General features: G+C 39.0%; 1 protein-coding gene across 6 annotated transcripts in view; it reads right to left on the bottom strand.

Annotated features, from left to right (window-relative positions):
- The window catches only part of LOC121318624 (WD repeat-containing protein 44-like), a 121,502-nt gene that overhangs the window by 81,797 nt on the left and 13,238 nt on the right, over nucleotides 1–26,467 (bottom strand). For 3 of the 6 annotated variants that reach the window (XM_041255495.1, XM_041255496.1, XM_041255497.1), the window contains exon 1: nucleotides 7,304–7,802. The exons of 1 other annotated variant lie outside the window; for it this stretch is intronic. In XM_041255495.1, coding sequence (XP_041111429.1) covers nucleotides 7,304–7,380 — 77 coding nt within the window. In that variant the 5' untranslated portion in view covers nucleotides 7,381–7,802. Of the gene's footprint in view, nucleotides 1–7,303; nucleotides 7,803–26,467 lie in introns of those variants that run through there. 2 more of the 6 variants (XM_041255500.1, XM_041255499.1) reach the window with 2 other exon arrangements.

Genomic DNA, 26,467 nt, shown 5'->3' with positions numbered 1-26,467 from the left:
TGGTTGCTGATTTTCGTTCCAACAAAGCTCTCAATTACTTAACCTTAATTGAACTGATAATTTGCTTAAATTAGACCTTTTTACTTGTTTTCAGCTGTTGAACAGTTGCATATTTCACGTTAGCTATAACATTTGATAAGTAACATGAACTCTGTCACTATTTAAGAGCTGAAAACAAGTAAAAAGATCTAATTAAGCAAATTATCAGTTCAATTAAGGGTCTAGTTAAGTAATTGAGAGCTTGGTTGGAATGAAAACCAACAGCCACAGGGGGTCCCCAGGACTGAGTGAGAAGCCCTGCTTTACAGGGTTGCGGTGAGCCGAAGTCTAACCCAGCAGACACACGGCACAAGGCAGGGCTACACCCTGGATGGAATGACAGTCCATCGTAGGGCACCCCACACACACAAACACTCACACAGAGGGCAATTTAGAATGACCAATCAACCTGAACAGCATGTCTTTGGACTGTGGGAGGAAACTGGAGTACCCAGAGAAAACCCATGCAGACATGGGGAGAACATGCAGACTCCACACAGACTGACACCTAGGCCGGAATTGAACCCAGGACCCTGATGCTGTGAGGTGCTAACCTCCACACCACCGTGCCACCCTACATATAAATAACTAGCAAAAAACAAAAATATAACATAAGTTATGCAAAGTGAAAGTGCTTTAAGTGAATCTAAGATCAAAGGCTTTGTCTGTCTGTTCAGAATTCTATTACAGGTTTCTAAGTACAATCTATGTATAAAACAGACTTTTCAACTGTACCAGTGCATTTGCCACAGACTGCCTTTGAGGGGCATTTGCCAGCCGGCTTTCGTGTCCTTATCAAAATGTTTCTGCCATAGCTCCAGGACTAGCTGCAAAATGAAGTCCTTCCAAGTGAACAGGTGTTGCCGGTGAACTCATTGTACAAAACCAAAGCGTTGATAGCTGCTAGGTCCAAAACATAAAAAAAAACAGCCACAGGCCACCTTTGACAGAATACAGCTGTGCCATTTGATCCAGTATATCCACACCGTAATTCGTTGCGTTGTAAAATGCAACAGTCTCTGGCTTTCATTTAGCATTAGTCCCAACGGTCACTGATCTGTGCAGAGAGCTTTTTTTTTTTTTTTTTTTTTTTTTGCACCGTAACACTCAGGGTGGCACAGTCGTTCTGCCTGAGCAATGTAGTGTAAATAATAATAATAATAATAATAATAATATATGATGTGTAGAATGACTTTCATCAGTGTTTCAAGCACTCAACAGGATTATACGATATTTCACATTGACTGATTTTATTACAAAGCCCAGACTAAATATTGGCTACATTTTATTAATTTCAATATGTCGCATAAAATGTGGGTCTGGCAGTTGAAGAAGCAAGTGCTTATAACCAGCATTCCCTCTAAGCTTTTTAGATACTGAGAAACTTGCCCTTTTGACTGAGAAAGGGTACATTATCAGTGAGAAACCTTCGGCCATGCATTAACCCTTTTAATATATTTGTTGCATTATACAATTTTGAAACAATATTCCAACACAAGTATCTCAACAACTTTACAATTTACTTTCAATTTAAACAAGACATTTACTGTGGCTCTGCCTCTAAGTTTGACTCATCCTCTGATCCTGTGCAGCCCTGTCGGTTGTTATCATAGATATAGACTGCATGCTTAACTGGTGGCCTGCATAAAACACTGGCATCTGCACTTCAATTGTAACCATCTTTAGGGCTATTCTTAGGAATACCAAATTCTGTTTTTCAAAATTGGCCAATTCCGTTTGTTCCCACTTTTTATCAACATATTAATAATTAAATACAGTATTTGAACATAAATATAATGTTGGTAGTTAAATAAGTAAATTTAATACATATTACCACAATTTATTTTTTCAATCACTCTTGTTGCTGTAATAGTAAGTATAGCACCTGAAGACACTTCAAACCTGTTAAAGTGTTTGCGGGCATTAAAATAAGCAGGAAAAACTAAGAATTATATTACAACAGTTCAGAAAACCAAATGACCAGCAAAGTTGTGAGAATCATAATTACAGTCTTCCACTAACACAGCAGTTCAGTCTAAAATAAAGGTGTTTTGAAAATACCTGTTTATCTTATAACAATACAAAATATAACACAGTGTAGTCAAAGTCCAGCATTGTCATGTGAGCGTAAACCACAAATTAAGTTTAGCGTTTTACTGGCAGTATAATAATAACCAGGATAAAATATGAAACACTGATAAAGGCATGTTGACTGACTCTAAAACAGGTTCACTGCTATGTATTAACCGATTGTAATTTAAATAGAGCCCCTTCTAATGTAAACGCATAATTAATCCTCTCAATTGTTTATTTCCCAATTCTGCAGTGTTATTTGCAAGATTTAAAAAGAGACGTATCTCCAGACAGAACGTCTTTATGAAACAAACGGTGTGTAGTGTAGTGACTACATCCTTTCCACAGTAAAGTGATCAATTTCCTTTAAGGATTGTATAGCTAGAAAAATATATAGTTTTGAGCCAATTTCTTCATGGTCAGAAAATATAATTCAATTAAAAAACGGCCATGGTTTAAAATTGCTAATTATAGCTTAATTAAAGGAAGGTAGCGTGGAAACAAATAAACAAACAATAATGAAATAATTAATTTAGCTTACTTACTTCGGCCAAGCTCCGCCTTGAGCGCAGTACCTTAGGTCTTATTTTTTCAGCATAGAATGCAGCGCTTTGCCATTGTTTGCTTTCTTATTCTTTACGTGTTTATAACTGGCATTATGATACTGATCACATGAATTACAGCAAAACTAAGAATACTATCGCACCATCCTCATATAGATAATCATTTCTTTTAGCTCTGTCTTACTGATACATTGCTTTTTTTCTTCACTGGTGCAGCAGACATGTTGAGCTTATAGCAGAGAGATGGAGTACAGTTGCATGATGAATAAACAAATCAAATAATGGACATGGTATGTCTTCTTCAATTACTATACACTTAAATGTGTATTTTCGATTAATGTGCTGATTACATTTTTACCAGTTTCAAAATGCTTGAGATTCTTTCTGAAATAAGGGGAAATAAAAAACAAAGTGTGAGTATTGTGATTTTTATTTATGTTTACCGGAGTATTAATATTTCTAAACACAGGAAGATTGTGCTTCACTGATTTTTGTATTCAATTATATGATGAGTTAAAAACTGTTAAGTTCACAAGCAGCACCGAGCAGCACGAGAGAATCGCCAGACGCCTGCTTCGCCCGCCCTTTACCAGTAGATTCACTGTCGCTCGAGCAAGCTCTGCACTAATGTAACATTTTTACATAGGAAAATCAGAAAATCAGCTGCAAGACAGACACAAATATGCTTATAGTAATGCTTTGTAAAAAGGCTGGAGTCTCGATTGAGGTTCATATTTATGATAATAACTTGCGAAAGTTAGTAAACTGAGTGCAAAGGTTGTTGCCACTTACTGTGAAAAATGCGTGCATTTTAGCCTTAGAGAGAACACTGCATAATGTACTAATTTTTACGATTCTGCAGCTGAAACACCTTATGGGTATTTAACTCATATTTAGTAATATGCAGAGATATTTAAATTTGAATTGCAAAAGCTGTTCAAAAAGCGGCTATGGCGGTGCTAGTGTTAATTACTCTGCGATATAAGGTTTACTTAGAACAGAGGTGATTAGGAAAATTTAAGTAACAAGCTATTTAGTTTCAACATAGATTGTGGTACTGAGCACTTACATCTAATATTCCTAACATTGTCTTTTAAACCTTTGCAGTCCATTTATTCAGTGCTTGTCAGGCGAGTCAGCTCCAATTTATTTTCACACGCGCTGTTTAAAATATTTCTCTTTTCACCAGAGTAAAACAGGTTTAAAAGGTTCTGCATAGCAAAAGGGCATCAGTACTGCATCTCCAGCCAAGCCCCACTCCTTGTTCGCTGTATTTTTCACATACCTCTTTATGGACATGCATACTGATAAATCCTCTCCTGATCACTCGTTTTATCACCAAACTCCTCAACAATGCGATCCAAGTCATTATTTTATTATTACAACATCTCAAAAAGCTTTGCAAATGTCTGCAATATTCTTTGAGCACTGGATGCGGAAGTAGCTATCTCCTTTGTTTGTGTCCGTGTTATCTCTGTATTGCTCAGATACGCAACCCCCCCTTTTTTGGGGGGGGTTCATTTGGATCCTATCGGTCTCACTTGGCCATTAAAAGCTTTTCTTGTTTTTTTACAGAGAGAAAAAATGACTATAAGCCTGTGCTTGACGTCTTTTTGATTTTTTTTTCGGACTGGAAAGGGTGTAGGGAAAATTAAGGATTGAATAGAATTTATCATTTTACTAATACAGATGGTTGGAATGTATCTGTGTTTTAATTTCCCCCCATTTTTCAATTCCTCTCCTCTACAGACTCGGCTGCAGACTAGGTTTAAGATTTAAGAACTTCATATAAACAATGAATGGCAAATGGTCTTTGGAAATTTAAAAGAGATTCTTGACTAGATTAAGAAACAGACAAGGAACAGATACGCATCTGTTATAGACTGGTAGTAAAATGTTTTCCTAAAATGTTAGTTGAATTAAATCCAATCTGCTATCAAAATATATTGGACTGGGCAACACAAGTTTACAGGTTTAATGAAAATCCAAGTCAGATTAAGGAAGTTATGAGAAAAACATCATTCATTTAAAAATTAGGTAATTAACTTAAAAAACCTTTCAAGTTAAAATTCACCTCTTTCTGGTATCAGCCACCAATCAAAGAACTTCTTTAAGAAAGGAAGTGATTGGCTGAGAGTGCAAACACACTCCTTTGGCGAAAGTTTAAGAAAAGGTTTTTGTACACCAGAAGGATGTCTAGAAAATTCCACCTACCTGTGACCATTTGTTTTGAAGACCAAACTACCCTTTCCTGTGGATATTCTGCTCAAATTTTTTTTAAACTGTTGGAAGAAAACTTGAACTATTAAAAGTAAACAGTTAAAGCTCTGAAAACTGAAAAAGTGAAACAAATTGTGTTTAATTTAATATTGTCAGCCGAGGTAACTTTGGGTTAGCGTAAGCTGGACAATTATTATATTTATTCACTATGCCTTACAATAAGGAGCGCTGTTATTAAAAACTTCAAGTTAAGATCAACATGGGATATTCAACAACTTTGATTCAAAGAGAACACCACTTCCTTCTTCAAAGACACTGACAAAACTTGGAACAGATTCAAAACTTTCGGCTAACCATTGGGATTTTTGCTACGCAAGTGGAATTCTTCACTGACTGAGTTTCATGGAGCGCCATTTGTGCCAAAACTATCCTGCCGTTAGTTTGTCAATTTGTTTGTCAATTCGTGAATTCGTGAATTTGTTTGTCATTTTGTGATTTGATCAATTTGTCCATAAATTTGTCAATTCATACAGTAATTCATAAACAGATTTGTTAATTCATCTAATAATTAATCTAATTTGTCAACCATACAAACTTCCAACTGTCATTCTCGCATTTTGCCGAAAACACTGCAACCTTTCTAGCCAATGGGAGCACCCACTAATATTTTAATCAATGAAATTCCAGCATCACTTAAAACTGCTTCAGCTAATAATATTTAGAAGGGCGTTTCAAAAGATATTCTGTTTAACAAGATATGCTTTGCACGCAGTGAGATGGAAGTCTCCATTGAAAATCAGCGGAGTTTGCTCTGGTTCCTTGTCCAGAGGCCCACGATACCAAAATCCGGCCCTGTTTACAACCTGTACCTGGTGATTCAATAATATTTTTTTTTGGCAGGTAGTGGGGCACCAATAGATCCTAGTTCCTGTCAGATGCCAGTTATGGTCATGTGACACACAACTTTAGGTATTACAGCTTGCAGAAATTCACTATTTAAAATCACCCTAAAATAGAATCACAGTCAGCACTTCACTAATTGGTTTATACTCTTGAAGTACAGTACATTTGTGTCACTCATCAAGACCGCTGCTGTATAGAAAGTAAAGCAGGGCATAACCAGTCATGCTGGTGACTTCCATGCAGATTTAGCAGGGCTGATTCACCAATGCACTGTACCTGCCCACTCTGAAATATGCACACTATATATACCTGGTCCTTGGCCACAGTATTTATAGTGCTACACAACAGGGATGTATCTAAAAATCAAAGTCCCAGAGATTAAACTATTAGTCCACTGCATAGCTTTTCCACCCATTTTACTGTTAGTTCAATGAGTCATATCCAGTGCTTTATACATTGCATTAGGAAAAACACACACAAGAAAGCTCAGGCAGGCCTTCTTAAGATCACAGTAAAACCTGTAATGAAAGTCTTTGTCAGTGTGACAAACATCCACCTACATTTCAATCTTATTTCTTTTAGTCATATTACTCTATCAATGCTATGATTGAGATGTGCAATTAAAGTTATGTATTAGTGTATTACTACTAACAATAATAGGCTGGTTAATAAGTTAATATGGGTTACTTGAATAACACTCCAAATAGATTTTACCGTATTAATTCATCCTTTACCACGTTAACAAATCAGCAGTATCCGAATGTAGACTCTTCCTGATAAATAATTCAAATGGAAGAACAGATGGCTGGTCCGTAATCTACACCGTGTAAAAATGCAGGGATCACAAGAAGACTGACTACGAATAGGCAGGTCTAATGCTGACTGGTTGACTGGGAGTAGTACTGTAGACACAGCCACGTTGTTGCAACAGGTCGTACTTAGTTAACTCATATAAGTTACAAGGTTTAAATAAAGCAAACCTATTACAAAGCTTGGGTAGGGACATTCCATTGCACAGAATATGCATGTACAGTACCTGCTAAATCGAACAGCATACTGCTAAAGGAGTGCTGTGCGACTTGGTTTCAGTACACTTAAATTCTGCATCTACTGTCTGTACACAACATACTGAGGAGATTAAAAACATTTCATGCACTAGGATTTACTTCTCCCACTGTGGAGAATGCAGCTTTATTATTAGCCAATTGAGTAACAAAAACTAAACTTGGTCACTGCTGAGAAGCGATTACTAATAATACAGCAACAGTACATCAAAAGAAACTGCAGCATACACAACAGGACGTCATCTTCTCCTGAACGTTACACATCACACATTATAACGAAATTCATTTTGATTCTGATAACGACATGACACCTACTAAATAAATGTATGCTTACATTGAAATGATCCAAAAAATAAAAAAAAATGGTACCGTTAGATACCTGCACTGTAAATATCTATGTTAATAAATAAATACATAGCTAAATAAATAAATGGTACTTACACAGTAGGAGAGGAAACCAAATTGACATCTTCAGCAGCATCATAGAATTCTTCTGTGTCACTGGTGTCTGACGCCATTTAGTAGATTACAGTACAAGCAAAGGCTGAAATACTAAAGCCTAGATGCCCTGGCAACAGACCTACAGCTATGCTAATACCAGCTCACGAAAAAAAGAAAAAGTAACTCCAAAGATAATGATGCTGTTTTTGTGTTCCCCAGTTCAGACAGGGAAGAGAGAGGCCTCCGTCATCAATGTATGAACTGACCAAACCTTGAAGCGTTTCAGCCAGTGCGAGCTACAGAGAACCCCTCTATACAGTGCTGTCAATGTCAGGTCTGTCCTGCCAACCCCTTTTCCAATGATTTCAGAGTGATTTCCAATAGCCCTGCTGGATATTTCCAATCATATTCGTGTTGGGCGAGACAGAAAAGACAAGCGACGCTATTTCTGCTGCAAAGGCTCGCTCTCTCCCAGCACCACAAACACTTCAGAAGAACTCGCGAGATTTTACAACAACAACACAAAAAACGCTCCTTGCTAGTCATATGAGAGATGAAAAGGCGGTTAGAAGCGTGTGCCTCGTACATTAAAAAACAAAAACTATTAAAACAACCAAACAAACAAACAAAAATGTATATAGTATACATAATTAGAATGCGTGAGTCTCAAGTGTTGCCGCTTCTACCGCTCAACTTTACCCACTCGACCCTGTTTTCCGGGTTGGGTCTGAGAGTCTGTATACAGTTCGACCTGTTCTGGTTTGCGGAATTTACACTTAATGAGAAAATCCGTTGTTAATCGGCAAATATACACGAAGGATTATTGAGTCTGGTTTAAGAGAACATTCTCTTTTTGTCATGTGAGTAAAGAATTCGGTACAGTGTGGGGTGGGGAAAGGAGCGAACCCTGAAATCGGTATTACCCTTACAATAATACCCCTTATAACAAGAAGATGGAAAGAACAGAATAAAGGTACACATCATCTCATCAGTACTCCCTATGAGGGATCGAGCAATAGCAAAGTAACTACTGTATAGTTTTGTTCTGATTCTTTTTTATATATATATTTGAATTTAAGGACAAGGAAGTGAGAATGCAAGCTGGCTTAAACCACATGCAATGATGGATTCAATTTGTGTAAGTATAACAAAATATTGATGTGCATTCACATCTAAATTCTTACTTAAGAGTAAATATTGGAAAGTTTGTATTTTGCTGATGGTAAGGTGACCACTTAAGCCCCTTTCACACTGACACTCCTACCTGAGTGAGGACCCAGGCTCTTAAACCCCTTTCTCACTGATGATCTACTATTTTAATATATTCATTAATCAGTTCAAAAAATGTTAGATGTCGATACTGTAACATTTTACTTTGTGAATAAAACATTTAATTGCATTCCAACTCTGTGTAGTTAATGTTGTGTCATATATATATATATATATATATATATATATATATATATATATATATATATATATATATATATACACACACACACACACACACACACTCAAGTACAATTCCTGCAGGACTACTCTGATTCCTGCAGAACACCTTCACAATTATTGAACAGATTATTATTCACCTTTTTCAAATACATTTTATTATTTTATTGATTTATGGTCACAGTCCAGCCTGGTGCAGCATTCTGCATGCATTCATGTCCCATTTCTTGTTGGAGCGTAATGCGTATATGCAAGTAATTTGATTAGTGCACCAGACCAATACAGTTAAATGTACATTAAACAAACCTCTCGTAAATACAACATGCATATTAAATAACAGTACACAAAATCTTGAACTGTGCCGGTACCAACGAAGTAAAGGCTGTTCATTCATAATAGCTCTGCGTATGTTTATTAGTAGTCATGGTTGTAAGGTCATGAGGATTAGTGGGATTCACTTCTCCATGACTATATTGTTCAGTCGGCAGTGCAGCAGCATTGCTTGGTTTATGTCTGTCCAGTTCTATTGGATTCCTGTCGAGGGATTGGCTTGCCCACAGCATATTCTGCGCCTCAGACTAGGATACGCCCTGCTGGCCACATATGAGAAGTACAACAATATCAATCTGTACATAAAGCACACTCATTTCCACGACCATGAAGCTGAGAAATGAAAACTGAAGAAGAGACTTTGTCATCTCAAAAGATAGTATATTTTCTATGTCTATCCAGCTAATCCTATTAAAGGCATCATACTTCAGGGTGTAGCTCCAAAAGGCTGAGAATTTATAAGAAACAGGATAGTCTTGTCTGGAAGTTGTTTACTTTCAGGATATAGAACACAAATACAGCACTGAGAGAGGGAGTATACTTGTCCAGTCATTAGGCCAATCTTTTGATCTCACACTGGAGGTGTGCACTATAATACAGATGACAAGCATAAGTATTGTGCATTTTATGATTTGACCTGTATTTAACTTGAGAGGTCAATGCCTTCGGAAAATGCTGATTTCCAGTTGTCTGAACCCTGCATCATAATACATATGTTTAAATAAAAAGATAAACTACTTTTATGAGTTATTGTTTTGTCATTAATGGCCATTGAGAGTTCAATCAGTATTGACTTCTTGGATTTTCTTGATAAAATGTCTAGTTGTACTTTTGGGAAACACGGATTTAGTAATACGCTCCTGTATTTATTATAATAAAATAGATATATGATCGATGTACTGATGCTTTGTCATAAAACTGTTTAAAAAATTTTTATACAATTCCTGGTTTTTTATAAAAACTCTTTGTGTTGAAAACACAAAACTTTATTTTTGCAGAAATCTTGTAATTTTTGGAAACACAAGAAAATATGTTGTATTTTTTTTATATATATATATATATATATATATATATATATATATATATATATATATATATATATATATATATATTATACAGTACAATACTACACCATTATGATATGCTTGGGTGCTGCAGGTGAATTTCATTTACATGATCAGCACCTCAGCACTCCTGCAGACAGTCTTTAGTGGTGGCAGCCTGTGCAGTAAATATTAATACACTAACTTGTTTTTCTTTGGTTCATTATTCATGAGTGGATTCAGTAAAATCATGAAACTACATTGAAGCAAATTAAAAGTCCATATTATATACAAAGCACATATTTTTTTGTCTTTATCAGGGGGAACCAACTAAATATTCAGATCTGCACAACAGGTGTCCCTAGATAGAGACACAAATCATCCTCAATAAAAAATTTCAATCAAGTTCATCTGGGTAATGAATTATATTTAATCCAAGTTCAAAGCAACAGGTTGAACAATTATTCAAATTGATTACATAATTGGTATTAGAGACAATTATATTATAGACTCTACCACACCTAAACCCAAGCACTCCAAGTCAGCTGGCACTATTAATTGGGAGCTGTGTATGCATTGTCAGAAGGAGACTGGAAAAGCTTTGCAGTGTCCAGCTAAATCAATCAAGGTACTCCTTGGCCTTGGCTACAGATCATTAGCAGGTCACCTCAACCAGTTTTAGAAACTGGTCACCTGCATACATTGAAAGACTCAATAAATGGGGATGGCATGGAGGCCACAATGATGACACATCTAGTTGGCTGGCATAAAACATGCTGTTTGAAATTCAACCAAACAAAGCTTGAACAACTACTAAGGAAATCTTGAGAAGAATGGAAGGCTGGTACTTCACCAGTTGTGCACACACTTTTAAGCCATAGCAACACTGACCTCACTGACCTACAGATGGCTATAGTGGTGACATCAGGCCAGAATGCAGGAACAAAAACAAATGCAGTACTGCAGGGCAAAAGACGTGTTGTGCGCCGTTTTTTATTTAAACAACAAAAAGAAATAAAAAGTTCAAACAATAAACACTTGCTCACAGAGCCAAATAAAAAGTGTGAACAAAACAACTCACGAACACTAAATACAACCCTAAGATCCGGCTGGGCAGTAGCCTTCACGGATTGTTACACTAGTTCTTTTTACTTTTGGTTTTGTTTTGTTTCTCTCGCTCTCATTCCTCCTCTCGAACACCCACACAGAGTGCAGAGAGCTGAAGGCTTTTATGCAGGTGAACAACTTGTACACAAGGTTTTATTTGTGGATGCGGATTCCCATCCATGCTGCAAAACAAATCTACAGCTCTCATCGTCATAGATTCATAAATAAATACATCATAATAACAACACAAAATATTAAACTGCACAGGGGTGGAGGGGTGCACCGTTCTAAAATAAATAAACAATACTTTTTTTTAAATAGCATAAAATACAAACAAAGCAATATTTTAACCCTTTGAGTAGTGAGTTTTAGAATATTTTGATGGGCCCACTGGTTTTTTCATAATTTTTCATATTTACACTCCTCACATTGACACATTTGTTAGTAGGCCTGTTAACATTTTATTACACAATGAAAAAATGTAAACAACTATTTCTTATCGTAAATAAACAAAACTAATAAATATTAATCGTTATTTTGTCATATCGAAAGGTTTTGACAAAAATAGCTGGTAATCAATAAACAACGATCAACCACAACATGTCCCGAAAAAAAAATCTCAGAGAGAGAGTGAGAGAGATACATCATATCCAAGGGCGCTGAAACTAGGGGTGCTGGGGGTGCGGAAGCACCCCCTTGGCTTTGCATGGCTTCTATCATGTAAAGGGGTTATAGTTTTGTTCAATAGCTTTCAGCACCCCCACTTTAAAAATTGTTCCAGTACCACTGATCACATCCGGGTAAACATGTGGTGAGGGTGAAGACAGTGAGGAAAATGTAGGTCAGTGATCCTTGTTATGTTGTCTGAGCTTGGGCGTCTCCTCGACTGGATGACTTCCGCCTTGGGTGATATTTTCTAGAAGCTGCAAGATGAGACAGTGTCTGATCTTGCTGAAAGGGATCTTTTTTTTTAGATGTAGTTTTGTGAAGGATGAAGACGATCAACACGGCTATGACAAGCAAGTGGAACAATAACTTTTTGTACCACTTGAAAGACCTTGTTGCACAATCGACAAAATTAAGTCTTCGCTGGACTTGATGTAAATATTCTTCACTGACACACTCACTGACATCTGATTCAGTAGAAGAATTTAAATAGCAATCGGAATCGGAATTCAATATCATTTCTAGTACTTCTTGCCGTTTTCCAGACATTGCTGACATTTTGTGACTGGGTTTGTTGTGTGTAATTCCATAAATATCTGGCAGATGGTGCAAGAGACCACTACAAGGTGTTATAGACACCTAGTGTTACAATATCACATCAGGAGCTTTGCAGACTCAGTAATTCAAGTTCAAAGTTCTAGTTCAAAGCCCAAAATTTGCATAATGTACCGGTACGTTCATACTCCCTAGGGACCATTAATTCAATGATGTACAGGTACGTTCGTACTACTCAAAGGGTTAACAGCAGGTCTTTGCCCTGCCCCCTTTTATGTACAGGGCTCCTGGACCAGTTACAGTCATCAATCAAACCTCTTCCTCCACTAGGTCAGTTGCTCCTCTGCCACCAAAATACACAAATGTGCCGCTAGTTGCTTTGAAGAGCAACCAGTTCACTGTACCTGCTGTCCATGGTCCTGTGAGACCCCCCAACTTGCAGACTGTTGCATGGGCTGCAGAGGCAGAGTCAGAGTGGCTCGATACAGTGGTGGCTGCTCTCAAGAAGCAGCAGTTAGACAGGATGGATTGGGTATCTTGGGCTGCCTGCCATGCCGACATTGAGGAAATAGTGATCCCGCCTGCAGCGATCAATGCATTGTTGCCATTGTTCCTGGACAGTGCACTTTCAGTGGTCATGATCAAACATTCCATGGTCATTGTTCAAGCATAGCTCAGCACCTAAACCCTGGTCAAGTCCCTGTTTTTGCTGCTGACCAACCATCGTTTGCCCTTGCCAAGCAAATCCAATGGACTTGGCCAACCACCCTTGCAGAGGAATAGTTCGGTGGGCTACTCATCAAGATGACGATCTTGAAGGTAAGTCCCATGATTATTAATTATACTACATTAAGCAAAGATGATTAAACAGTGATAGAAGATTTCTATCTGTTTTATGTACAATACAGTCTTATGTGCAACCTATAACTTCAGCAACAACATTAGTTATACTTTAATTAAACATATTAATTCTGGAATACTGCAGACATAGAAGCTAATTAATTTAATGCTCTATTTGTTTTATATTTGCAGGTACTGGGAGACTGGCTAGATGATAGCGGATGGACAAGTGCTTTAGTTCAGGTCAACAATGCAAGCACTGGTACAGCACATTCCTTCATTAGAGCCAGCCATGTGACGAAGAGCCGACATGCATACAGCTACAAGTATCTACACACTATTGCACCAAGGATTTGCTGAACATCTTCAGCAACTGCAGCAGAGACAAAAGGTGTGTCCTTGGAAGAATGGTGTGCAAAGCGAGCACAGCAGAGTGTCCAGTTCGATTACTGGCTGAAAACGCTATCACTCGAGATCGTCTTGCTGCTGTACTTCAGAGCTCTTCATGAAGGTGATTTAACTCTACGTGGAGTCGCTAACAAAGACTGTACCCTGGATGTTTGCACTGGATCATACACACTACTTCAGATGGCACCAGTACACATTTTTGACATGATGGTACTTTCTGAGAAGCATCCAGAGATCCAGGCAGAATTCTATGCAGGGAAGTTTGTCGTGCACAAAACAAGCAACAAGTTCTCTGCAATGGCAATTGACCAGTATCTTAAACAGAATAATGCAACAGTGAAAAGATCAGGAGGAGCAGTTAAACTGACAGACAATCCTAGGGCACTGAGAAGTTGGACGATGGCTGGTCCAGAATTTGAGGACTGCTCAGTGGGTCACGCAGTCGTGACATTGAACGTTCCCATCACGAACAGCATTGCAGGGTACAAACTGTAGTCTTGAAAGATGTCAGATCATTAACTACAGTAGTTTCTGTGGCAGAAACAGTGAGGAAGGCTGAAGCCCTTGATGAGGAACAGTACAACAAATTTGTTGGGAAAAGGCTTATTCAGTCTACAAAGCATATCACAGATACATTGCTCAAGAACAAGTTATCGCTGTTCAGTCGTACATTTGTGAAGTCACCTTCAAAGCAAAAGATGCATGTTGCAGCATTAAAGAATGACTGCAGTCTCTTCTTGTGGCTGTATATCTCCCATCAAGCAAGAGATGGAGAGCTAGATCAATTCTTCACCCATGAAAACCAGGCAGCCCCACCATCATTGTCACTGGCAGGTAAACTTCGGCTTGGTACAAAGTCAGAACTCCTTCGCTGTCTTGAATCGTAGGAAAGTCAATCAATAAACACCTGTTGTCAATGGAAAATTCTTGGCACTGCTGTTGTCCATATGCTTAATCTTGGAACAGCAAGGATTTTTCAAGACTATGCAGACATGGTGTTTACACCCAATGTATCATCTCAGCTATAGACAGCTGATCAAGTGGATGTTGTCTGGGATGTGTACTTCCCAGGCAGCTTGAAAATCATAACCAGGCAGAAGAGAGGCAAGGGTGTTCAACAGCGAGTGGTTCCCACTACAGTAATCTCCAAAAACTGGAAAGACTTCACAAACCTGGCCCCCTCCTCCTACATGTTCATGGATGCTGTATAGAAAGGGTGCAGGAAAGCATATGTGTGCACAGTAGATACTGTGTTGGCGATTGTCGCGTTCAACCAGATCAAGCCTGATGAGCTGTGGGTGGCACTTGGTACTGGATCAAATTTCCTCTCCTTGTCTTCCATGCATTCACAGGATGTGACATTGTCTCTGCGTTCAGCAGGAGAGGCAAGAAGACTGCCTGGGACACATGAAAAGGTTTCCCATGGGTTACTGATGCATTTGAAGACCGCCTGCTAATGCAAACTGACATCAGTAAATCAACAATGTTAGTACTGGAGTGGTTTGTGGTGTTGCTTATGACCGTACAAATGACACCATGGAAGTCAGTGATGCCAGGAAGCAACTATTCACACAGAAGTCAAGGAGCATGGAGAACATACCAGCAGCACAGGAAGCATTGAAGCAGCACATCAAATGGGCCAGCTACCAAGCCAACTGCTGGAAACAGGCCCTAACTCCAGACACTAAGATTCCAAGCCCGTCAAACTGGGGCTAGAGGAAGGATACCGCCAGATGGCAACCACTGTGGACCACTCTTCCAGAAGCATCACAATCGTGCTATGAACTTATTGACTTTGGGTGTAGGAAGGGATGCACTGGGCAATTCAAATGTGTCAAGGCCGCCCTCAAGTGCACTGCCCTCTTCTCCTGTTCTGGAGAATGTTAACATTAACCTAGTACTCATATCATTACTCATACCTGCCAGTTCTTTAGATCTTCACATCAAATATGTATCTGTGTGGCATCTATTGTAGACACCAAACTGTTTTATTTGTGAGAACCTCTCAATCGGACAGCACATTTGAGCCCTGAGTGAGGTCATTGACCTCACATGCGAACATTAGTGTTCCAGGACCCAGAAATACACATAAAACTATGTCATTTAGGAAAGAGAGATCGTGTCTAACTAATTTGCTTGATTTTTTTGAGGATGCAACATCGATAATGGATAATTGCAAAGCATATGACATGGTTTATTTAGATTTCCAGAAAGCTTTTGACAAAGTCCCGCAAAAAAGATTAATTCTCAAACTGAACGCAGTTGGGATTCAAGGAAACACATGTACATGGATTAGGGAGTGGTTAACATGTAGAAAACAGAAAGTACTGATTAGAGGAAAAACCTCAGAATGGAGTGTGGTAACCAGTGGTGTACCACAGGGATCAGTATTAGGTCCCCTGCTATTCCTAATCTACATTAATGATTTAGATTCTGGTATAGTAATTAAGCTTGTTAAATTTGCAGACGACACAAAAATAGGAGGAGTGGGAAACACTGTTGCAGCAGCAAAGGTCATTCAAAATGATTTAGACAAGATTCAAAACTGGGCAGACACATGGCAAATGACATTTAATAGAGAAAAGTGCTGCACGTAAGAAATAAAAATGTACATTATAAATATCACATGGGAGATACTGAAATTGGAGAAGGAATCTATGAAAAAGACCTAGGAGTTTTTGTTGACTCAGAAATGTCTTCATCTAGACAATGTGGGGAAGCTATAAAAAAGGCTAACAAGATGCTTAGATACATTGTGAAAAGTGTTGAATTTAAATCAAGGGAAGTAATGTTAAAACGTAATGTAAAGTAATGTTTCAGTCTTGAACAAAGAAGACTACGCGGCGACCTAATTCAAGCATTCAAAATTCTAAAAGGTATTGACAGTGTCGACCCAAGGGACTTTTTTGACCTGAAAAAAGAAACAAGGACCAGGGGTCACAAATGGAGATTAGACAAACGGGCATTCAGAACAGAAAATAGGAGGCACTTTTTTACACAGTAATGTTATTGAAGCTGACACCCTGGGATCCTTCAAGAAGCTGCTTGATGAGATTCTGGGATCAATAAGCTACTAACAACCAAACGAGCAAGATAGGCCGAATGGCTTCCTCTCGTTTGTAAACTTTATGTTCTTATGTTCTTTGACACACAGTGCTACAATAGCAAGGTCATCAGAGGTCAAATCTGAGATGGCTCCAGATCTGAAAATAAACCTTAGGGTATGTAGAAAATGTCATGCTTTTATCATTTTAGCTTTTTTTAAATGCACAATACTTTTTATATATGAGCTTATCAGCTATACTATTATATTAATCTTTCTAAAGATCTCCTTTAGCACAATTTCTCAGTGTCATATATTTGGGAGTATGTGGAGGTCCCTTGGCTGGCTGTATAAGAACATAAGAACGTTTACAAACGAGAGGAGGCCATTCGGCCCACCTTGCTCGTTTGGTTGTTAGTAGCTTATTGATCCCAAAATCTCATCAAGCAGCTTCTTGAAGGATCCCAGGGTGTCAGCTTCAACAACATTACTGGGGAGTTGATTCCAGACCGTCACAATTCTCTGTGTAAAAAAGTGCCTCCTATTTTCTGTTCTGAATGCCCCTTTGTCTAAACTCCATTTGTGACCCCTGGTCCTTGTTTCTTTTTTCAGGCTGAAAAAGTCCCTTGGGTCGACACTGTCAATACCTTTTAGAATTTTGAATGCTTGAATTAGGTCTCCACGCGGAGCTATGGAGGGACGCTGTTTGGATCGGTGCTCTAGGCTTCTGGAAATGAGACTGCGACCGGCAACGTACCAATTGGAGAATTGGTTTTAAGAGGTGACCCGACGTATCATGATTGAATAGTCTTCTTTGTTCAAGACTGAACAGATTCAATTCTTTTAGCCTGTCTGCATATGACATGCCTTTTAAGCCCAGAATAATTCTGGTCGCTCTTCTTTGCACTCTTTCTAGAGCAGCAATATCTTTTTTATAGTGAGGTGACCAGAACTGAACACAATATTCAAGATGAGGTCTTACTAGTGCATTGTACAGTTTTAACATTGCTTCCCTTGATTTAAATTCAACACTTTTCACAATGTATCCGAGCATCTTGTTAGCCTTTTTTATAGCTTCCCCACATTGTCTAGATGAAGTCATTTCTGAGTCAACAAAAACTCCTAGGTCTTTTTCATAGATTCCTTCTCCAATTTTAGTATCTCCCATATGATATTTATAATGTACATTTTTATTTCCTGCATGCAGTACCTTACACGTTTCTCTATTAAATGTCATTTGCCATGTGTCTGCCCAGTTCTGAATCTTGTCTAGATCATTTTGAATGACCTTTGCTGCTGCAACAGTGTTTGCCACTCCTCCTATTTTTGTGTCGTCTGCAAATTTAACAAGCTTAATTACTATACCAGAATCTAAATCATTAATGTAGATTAGGAATAGCAGAGGACCTAATACTGATCCCTGTGGTACACCACTGGTTACCACACTCCATTCTGAGGTTTTTCCTCTAATCAGTACTTTCTGTTTTCTACATGTTAACCACTCCCTAATCCATGTACATGTGTTTCCTTGAATCCCAACTGCGTTCAGTTTAAGAATTAATCTTTTGTGCGGGACTTTGTCAAAAGCTTTCTGGAAATCTAAATAAACCATGTCATAGGCTTTGCAATTATCCATTATCCATGTTGCATCCTCAAAAAAATCAAGCAAGTTAGTTAGACACGATCTCCCTTTCCTAAAACCATGTTGACTGTCTCCCAGGACCCTGTTACCATATAGGTAATTTTCCATTTTGGATCTTATTATAGTTTCCATAAGTCTGCATATAATAGAAGTCAGGCTTACTATCGTCCCTCAGAAAGGGTCCGTCCTCCGTCGGCTGGTCTGGGGAGCGCGACCGAGGCGCTGGAGGGGGGCTGAGGAACAGTCGGTTGTGGTGGCGGGGTGGGTGGACCTTGAAGAGGCTGAATGGAACGGGAGGTAACAGGTCGCGGGTAAGCATGCTAGGCGGCTGCGAGGGCAAATCAAAAAATTGTGCCCCAGGTTCGATACCGATTTGGTAAGACCATGTAGTTACCTGGTTCAGTTTTGTTTCCCTTTTTGTGGATCGGTATTACGTTTGCAATTTTCCAGTCTGTCGGTACCACCCCTGTGTCAAGAGACTGCTGCATGATCTTGGTTAGCGGTTTGTAAATAACTTCTTTCATTTCTTTGAGTACTACTGGGAGGATCTTCATCCGGCCCAGGGGATTTGTTTATTTTAAGAGCTCCTAGTCCCTTTAACACTTCTGCCTCAGTTATGCTAAAGTTATTTAAAACTGGATAGGAACTGGATGACATGTGGGGCATGTTGTCAGTATCTTCCTTTGTAAAAACTTGTGAAAAGCAATCATTTAATATATTTGCTATTTTTTTTCTTCATCTACGATTTTGCCATTTGTATCTCTTAAACATTTAATCTCTTCTTTGAATGTTCTCTTGCTGTTGTAATATTGGAAAAACATTTTGGAATTGGTTTTAGCTCCCTTAGCAATGTTCATTTCTATTTCTCTCTTGGCCTTTCTAACTTCCTTTTTGACTTGCGTTTGCAGTTCTGTGTACTCTTTCTGCGTACTTTCTTTTTGGTCCTTTTTTAATGCTCTGTAAGTGCCTTTTTTCGCTGAATATTTTTTTTAATTGATCTATTAAACCATTTTGGCAATTTAGTTTTACATTTAGATTTGTCTACTTTAGGGATATAATTGTTTTGCGCCTCTAGTACTACATTTTTGAAGAACAACTATTCTTCTTCTGTGGGTGTTTTCTCTATTTTACTCCAATCTACTTCTGTTAGTCTCTGTTTCATACCTTCATAGTTTGCTTTTCTAAAATTTTAAACCTTAGCTTTAGTCTTTACTTTTGGGGTTTTAAAAAACCCTTCAAATGAGACCATGTTGTGGTCTGAGTTTGCCAGTGGTTCTCTGACCTCTTTTTTTTAGTTATGCTATCTTCGTTATTTGAAAAGACTAAATCAAGGCATGCCTCCCCTCTAGTCGGTGCCTTGACAAATTGTGTTAGGAAGCAGTCATTTGTCATTGTTACATATATGTAGGTGTAAGGCACTCATTTCAGGTTTCACACACAAGGTAATTATTTTCAGTCTTAAACAAACACAAACTGCAAAAATATACATCTGCAAAATTATATTAACCATTAAACATGAACTATTGACAATGATAATTGGATGGCTAGTTTTAAACATTACTTCTTATTAGATTTTAAACAGTAAATTCTAATGCATCCTACCTTCAATTAAAACAACACAGGAAGTGACCTGAGTCACATGAAGGGGTGCTAGGTCAAGTTTCCTGTTTTGCTGACATTACGGGTTCATCACCTGTTATTGTGACCTCTCTCTCTCTAATCCACATTAGGAATATCAAATGTTTCTGTCACCACTCTGTACCCTGTACCTTGCATTGGGTAACTCAAAATGTCCAATTCGTTGTCTGCTTCACTCTCTTCTATATCCAGCTAATCTCCTTCGATCATGGGTAACTGGACTTGTCTCAGCTCTTCAGAACTGATCTTCTCCACTGGAAGGAACATGAGGAGGCTACGATGAACCACATGCTCTTTCTGCCAATCTTCAGACCTCACTACATATACAGGAGTGTTTTGTTGCGTCTTAACCACGATATAGGGTTGGTTCTCCCAGCAGTCAGCTAGCTTCTGTCTTCCAACTTTACACACTTAGATTTGACTATATTTGACCATTCTTCTTTACAAAACTGTTCAAACTCTGTCAAGTTCCTTGGGGAGCATTGATGGACAGCAATCTTCAAGTCATGCCAGAAACTTTTGATTGGATTTAGGTCAGGGCTCTGACTCGGCCACTCAAGGACATTTACCTTTTTTTCCTTAGCCACTCCAGTGTAGCTTTGGCTGTGTGCATTTTTTGTTGTTGTCATGCTGAAAGGTGAACTTCCGTCCCAGTTTCAGTTTTCTTGCAGAGGGCAGCAGGTTTTCCTCAAGGACTTCTCTGTACTTTGCGCCATTCATTTTCCCTCCTATCCTGACAAGTGCCCCAGTCCCTGCTGATGATGTTCTTTGGGTGATGCGCTGTGTTGGGTTTGCGCCAAACATAACTGATCTGTGCCTTTCAACAACTTTGTTCTTTTGAAAGCGCCTTGGTGCTCATGGTTGAGTCTTTGCTTTGAAATGCACTACCCAGCAGAGGGAACCTACAGGAATGGCTGAATTTATCCTGAAATCATGTGAATCATTACAATTTAACACCTGAGCTAATTTAGGATTCCTATTACAAGGGGGGGGTCGACACTTATCCAACCAAGCTATTTCAGTTTTTATTTTTAATTAATTTTCTACAAATTTCTAGATTATTTTTTTCACTAGGAAGTTGTGGGGTAGTTTTGGAAGGGGGTATAGACTTTCTACAGACGCTGTAGGTAGCTAATTCACAGTTTTCACTACCCAGCTGTATACTCAACAATCAGCATTAAATAACCACCCTGTATTCACAGCACTGGTAATGATTGTTACTTTGAATTGTGTTATTTATTAATTTGAGTTTACAATAAGCACAGGTACAGTGAATGCAAGTGACAAAGCATAGTTTTATTTTCTTTCTTTGCTGTCTGTCTTAGTTTGGCATCTTCAATTAAATCAAAATTTATTAATAATTAAAGTATTAATAATCAGTAGCAATAATAAAATAAAATACAGTAAACAAGTTCATTAGTGTGCAGGTGCAGGTGATCAAAGAACAGACAGACAATTGTAATCCATGTGCAAAGGTTTGTTTTTATTTCTTTTTCTCCAGTGCCTGATGGCAAAACAAACAAACAATAAACAATAACGCTGATAAGTAATACAGCAGTGTGTATAACATACGTTATAATCCCCTGGGTGATCCTGAAATAATAGTCCCATTATTGTATCCCCACACTAAACACAAAATACACAAGTCTGGTTACTGCGTGAATTAGTGATAGTGGTACCAATACAGTTATAGTGATACAAGTGAAGTGCTGTTCCGGGTTTGTTGTGGCCTCTGGCGACAGCTCCGGAACGTGCTAGCTGTCTAGTGATTACAAGCAAACAAACAGACAGAACAAAACAAACCCTCATGATTATTCACAAAAACACAGGTCCTTATGGGTCACTATATTAACCAAAACGAAGGAAGAGATTACATCGCTTCGACCCCTATTTATACCGTCACTCATGACCCCTTGGTAAACGACTGCAACTGTAAACGATTTCCCTTCCAGGTCAATGGGTTAGTGTACCAAAGCTCTGCCCCTTTTCTAAATGACTGACTTCCTTTTAACTCTCGGAACGAAGTGTCAGGCCAAGTAGTCAAGAGTATTTTGTTCCAGTTACTTAGGGCCCTTACAGGTCGGGAGGGAGATTTACCACCAAGAATCATTGTCCTTCTGTCACATATCCCACCGCTCAGAGTGAAGTCGAAGGAACACTCAGCCTAATCTACCTTTCCCATTACTCCCCCCTCCCGGGAAAAATATTCTACATTTTGGTGATCTTACCCTGCACGGTATACCATATGGTACATGAAGGGCTGCAATGCCAGATACCACCAAGTTATTTGGGCATTTCTGTCCTTCATTGTGCTTAACCACTTGAGTGGGGCATGGTCTGTGACAAGATCAAATGAATGTCCCAGCAGGTAGTATCATAAAGAGTGAGCAGCCCATTTAATGGCCAAAGACTCCTTTTCGACTAAGGAGTAGTTTCCCTCCCGATGGAGCATCTTTTTACCGATGTACAATATCAGATGTTCTACTCTGTCAAACTTTTGGGACAAGACCGCACCCAAAGCCACCAAGGATGAATCTCTTGGTGAAATCTGGTGTGATGAGAATGGGGGCCTGACAGAGTCTTCGCTTAACAGTATAACCCCCCTCCCCCCCTCCCCCCCTCCCTGACACTCTACTGACAATTTGGTGCATTCTTTTTGGTGAGGTCAACTAAAGGATTAACCACTGTGGTATACTCGGGGATAACCGGCTAATCCCAGAGCGACCTCACCTGAGTCTTGGTCTTGGGGATCGCTGTGTCTACCAAAGCTTGGATTTTGGTGACAATGGGTTTCACCCTTCCATTCCCCATTAAAAATTCCAAATATTGACTCTCTATTTTGGCAAATGCACATTTTCTCAAGCTAGCTGTCAGCTGGGCTACCCTTACACTGAAGGACGGCTATAACCCTAGTCAAATGCTCTCGCCAGGTGGAGCTGTAAATAACCACGTCATCAATATGCTGCATATTCATTCATGATGTGGGCGAAAACCTGATCCATCAGCCTCTGAAAGGCAGCGGGTATGTAGCCCAAATGGCATGGTTTTTAAATGAAACAGTCCTTCAGGAGTTGAAAATGCATTTTTCTCTCTGGAGCTGCAGGTTAAGGGGATCTGTCAATATCCCTTTGTCAAGTCCAGAGTAGAGATAAACTTTGCCTTTCCCAGTCTATCTAGAAGTTCGTTGACCAATGGTATTGGGTTCCTCATTGAACTTGGCAATAACGTTTACCTTCTGGAAATCTACACAGAAGCGGTTGGTGACGTCTTTCTTGGCCACTATGACAATAAGACTGCACCACTCACTCCTGGAAGGTTCAATCACCCCAAGTTTGAGTATGTCCCATACCTCTTTGTGAACGCCACTTCGTCAATTTTCTGGGATCCGGTAAGGGCTCTCTTGTACTGTGACACCTGGTGGAGGGATAATGTCATATTCATATTCAAGTTGGTTCTGCCAGGCAAGTCATCGCTGAACTCATCAATAAGCTTACGCAACTCCCGTTGCTGATCGAGAACCAATTGTTCCCCCATCAAAATTATTTTAGTGCTTGGAGTCTCAGGACAGGAGCCTAAATCATCCTTTACATCGCCTGGGGCTATAAATAAGGCCTCCCATGCCCGCTAGGTCTTTAATAAATTTATATGATGAATTTCACGTTCATTACAGAAACTGGGCTATCTAATTTCATAATTCACCATTCCTATAGCCCAAATCGCCTCATATAGCCACTGCCATTTAGCACATAATTTCGATTCTGAGGAGGGAAGCAGCACCATTACTTTGTTTCTTGGTCGAAAGGTTCTAATTAGTGCTTTTTTATTGTAATGCTGCTGTTGCCGGTGCTGAGACAATTTGAGGTTGTCCTGGGCCAAACAACCGCCCAAATCCAGGCGATCTCTTAGAAGGAGCACACGTTTCACTACATTTTTGGACAAGCCTTTGTGCTCCTCCCACCCCTCTCTCAACAGATCAAGGATGCCACGAAGCTATTGGCTGTACAAGAGCTCGAAGGGGGAAAGCCCTGTTGAACTCTGCTGCACCTCTCTCACTGTAAAAAAGAGGTAGGGAAGAAGCGATGTCCAATGTTTTTGCTCTTGGTTTACAAAGCATCTCAGCATCTGCTGTAGGGTCTGATTAAAACATTCCAATAAACCATCCGTCTGTGGATAAGAACATAAGAAAGTTTACAAACGAGAGGAGGCCATTCGGCCCATCTTGCTCGTTTGGTTGTTAGTAGCTTATTGATCCCAAAATCTCATCAAGCAGCTTCTTGAAGGATCCCAGGGTGTCAGCTTCAACAACATTACTGGGGAGTTGATTCCAGACCCTCACAATTCTCTGTGTAAAAAAGTGTCTCCTATTTTCTGTTCTGAATGCCCCTTTTTCTAAACTCCATTTGTGACCCCTGGTCCTTGTTTCTTTTTTCAGGCTGAAAAAGTCCCTTGCGTCGACACTGTCAATACCTTTTAGAATTTTGAATGCTTGAATTAGGTCGCCACGTAGTCTTCTTTGTTCAAGACTGAACAGATTCAATTCTTTTAGCCTGTCTGCATATGACATGCCTTTTAAGCCCGGAATAATTCTGGTCGCTCTTCTTTGCACTCTTTCTAGAGCAGCAATATCTTTTTTATAGCGAGGTGACCAGAACTGAACACAATATTCAAGATGAGGTCTTACTAGTGCATTGTACAGTTTTAACATTACTTCCCTTGATTTAAATTCAACACTTTTCACAATGTATCCGAGCATCTTGTTAGCCTTTTTTATAGCTTCCCCACATTGTCTAGATGAAGACATTTCTGAGTCAACAAAAACTCCTAGGTCTTTTTCATAGATTCCTTCTCCAATTTCAATATCTCCCATATGATATTTATAATGTACATTTTTATTTCCTGCGTGCAGTACCTTACACTTTCCTCTATTAAATGTCATTTGCCATGTGTCTGCCCAGTTCTGAATCTTGTCTAGATCATTTTGAATGACCTTTGCTGCTGCAACAGTGTTTGCCACTCCTCCTACTTTTGTGTCGTCTGCAAATTTAACAAGTTTGCTTACTATACCAGAATCTAAATCATTAATGTAAATTAGGAATAGCAGAGGACCTAATACTGATCCCTGTGGTACACCGCTGGTTACCACACTCCATTCTGAGGTTTTTCCTCTAATCAGTACTTTCTGTTTTCTACATGTTAACCACTCCCTAATCCATGTACATGTGTTTCCTTGAATCCCAACTGCGTTCAGTTTGAGAATTAATCTTTTGTGCGGGACTTTGTCAAAAGCTTTCTGGAAATCTAAATAAACCATGTCATATGCTTTGCAATTATCCATTATCGATGTTGCATCCTCAAAAAAATCAAGCAAGTTAGTTAGGCACGATCTCCCTTTCCTAAAACCATGTTGACTGTCTCCCAGTACCCTGTTACCATATAGGTAATTTTCCATTTTGGATCTTATTATAGTTTCCATAAGTTTGCATATAATAGAAGTCAGGCTTACTGGTCTGTAGTTACCTGGTTCAGTTTTGATAAACAGATGTCCTGATGGGACATATTTTTTATATTTTATACTCATGCTTTAGCATGTTATACAGAAAGTTTGTTCCATGATTAGTCAACATCTCCTTGGGGATCCCTACTCTAGCCATAATCTGCACTAATTTTTTGGCAATTGCAGCTGCACTAGTTGACCTCAATGGAACTGCCTCTGGGTATCGCATTGCATAATCTACCACCACTGATACAGTGCAAAGAAAAAGTTTGTGAACCCCTTAGGATTTTTACATATTTCAAACCTAAAAAGTTATTAGATCTTAATCTAAGTACTAATAATAGAAAAAGATAACCTGATTAAATGAATGACACAAACATGATACTTTTTCAATATTTATTTATCCATAAATGACTCAACATTCAAAATCCATGCGTGAAAAAGTATGTGATCCTTTAGATTCATTAACTGGTGGCACCCCCTTGTGCAGCAATGACTTCAACTAAATGTTTCCTGTAACTGTTGGTCAGTCTCTCACATCGGTTTTGAGGAATTTTGGCCCATTCTTCCTTACAGAACTGCTTCAACTCAATGACATTTGAGGGCTTCCTTGCATGGACAGCTCACTTCAGGTCCAGCCACAACATTTTGATGGGGTTTAGGTCCGGACTTTGACTAGGCCATTCTAAAATGCAGAATTTCTACTTCTGCAGCCATTCTTTTGTAGATCTGCTTGTATGTTTAAGATCATTGTATTGCTGCATGACCGACCTTCGGTTCAGCTTCAGCTCACAGACGGATGGCCTGACATTCTTCTCTAGAATCTTCTGATACAATGGTTGTGTCAATGATGGCAAGCCATCCAGGTCCTGAGGCAGCAAAGCAGCCCCAAACCATCACACTCCAACCACCATGCTTACGGTTGGGATGAGGTTCTTCTGTTCAAACA

Source organism: Polyodon spathula, chromosome 7 (genome assembly GCF_017654505.1).
Source record: "Polyodon spathula isolate WHYD16114869_AA chromosome 7, ASM1765450v1, whole genome shotgun sequence".
NCBI classification, from domain to species: domain Eukaryota; kingdom Metazoa; phylum Chordata; class Actinopteri; order Acipenseriformes; family Polyodontidae; genus Polyodon; species Polyodon spathula.
This window is presented reverse-complemented; position numbering and strand designations above follow the sequence as displayed.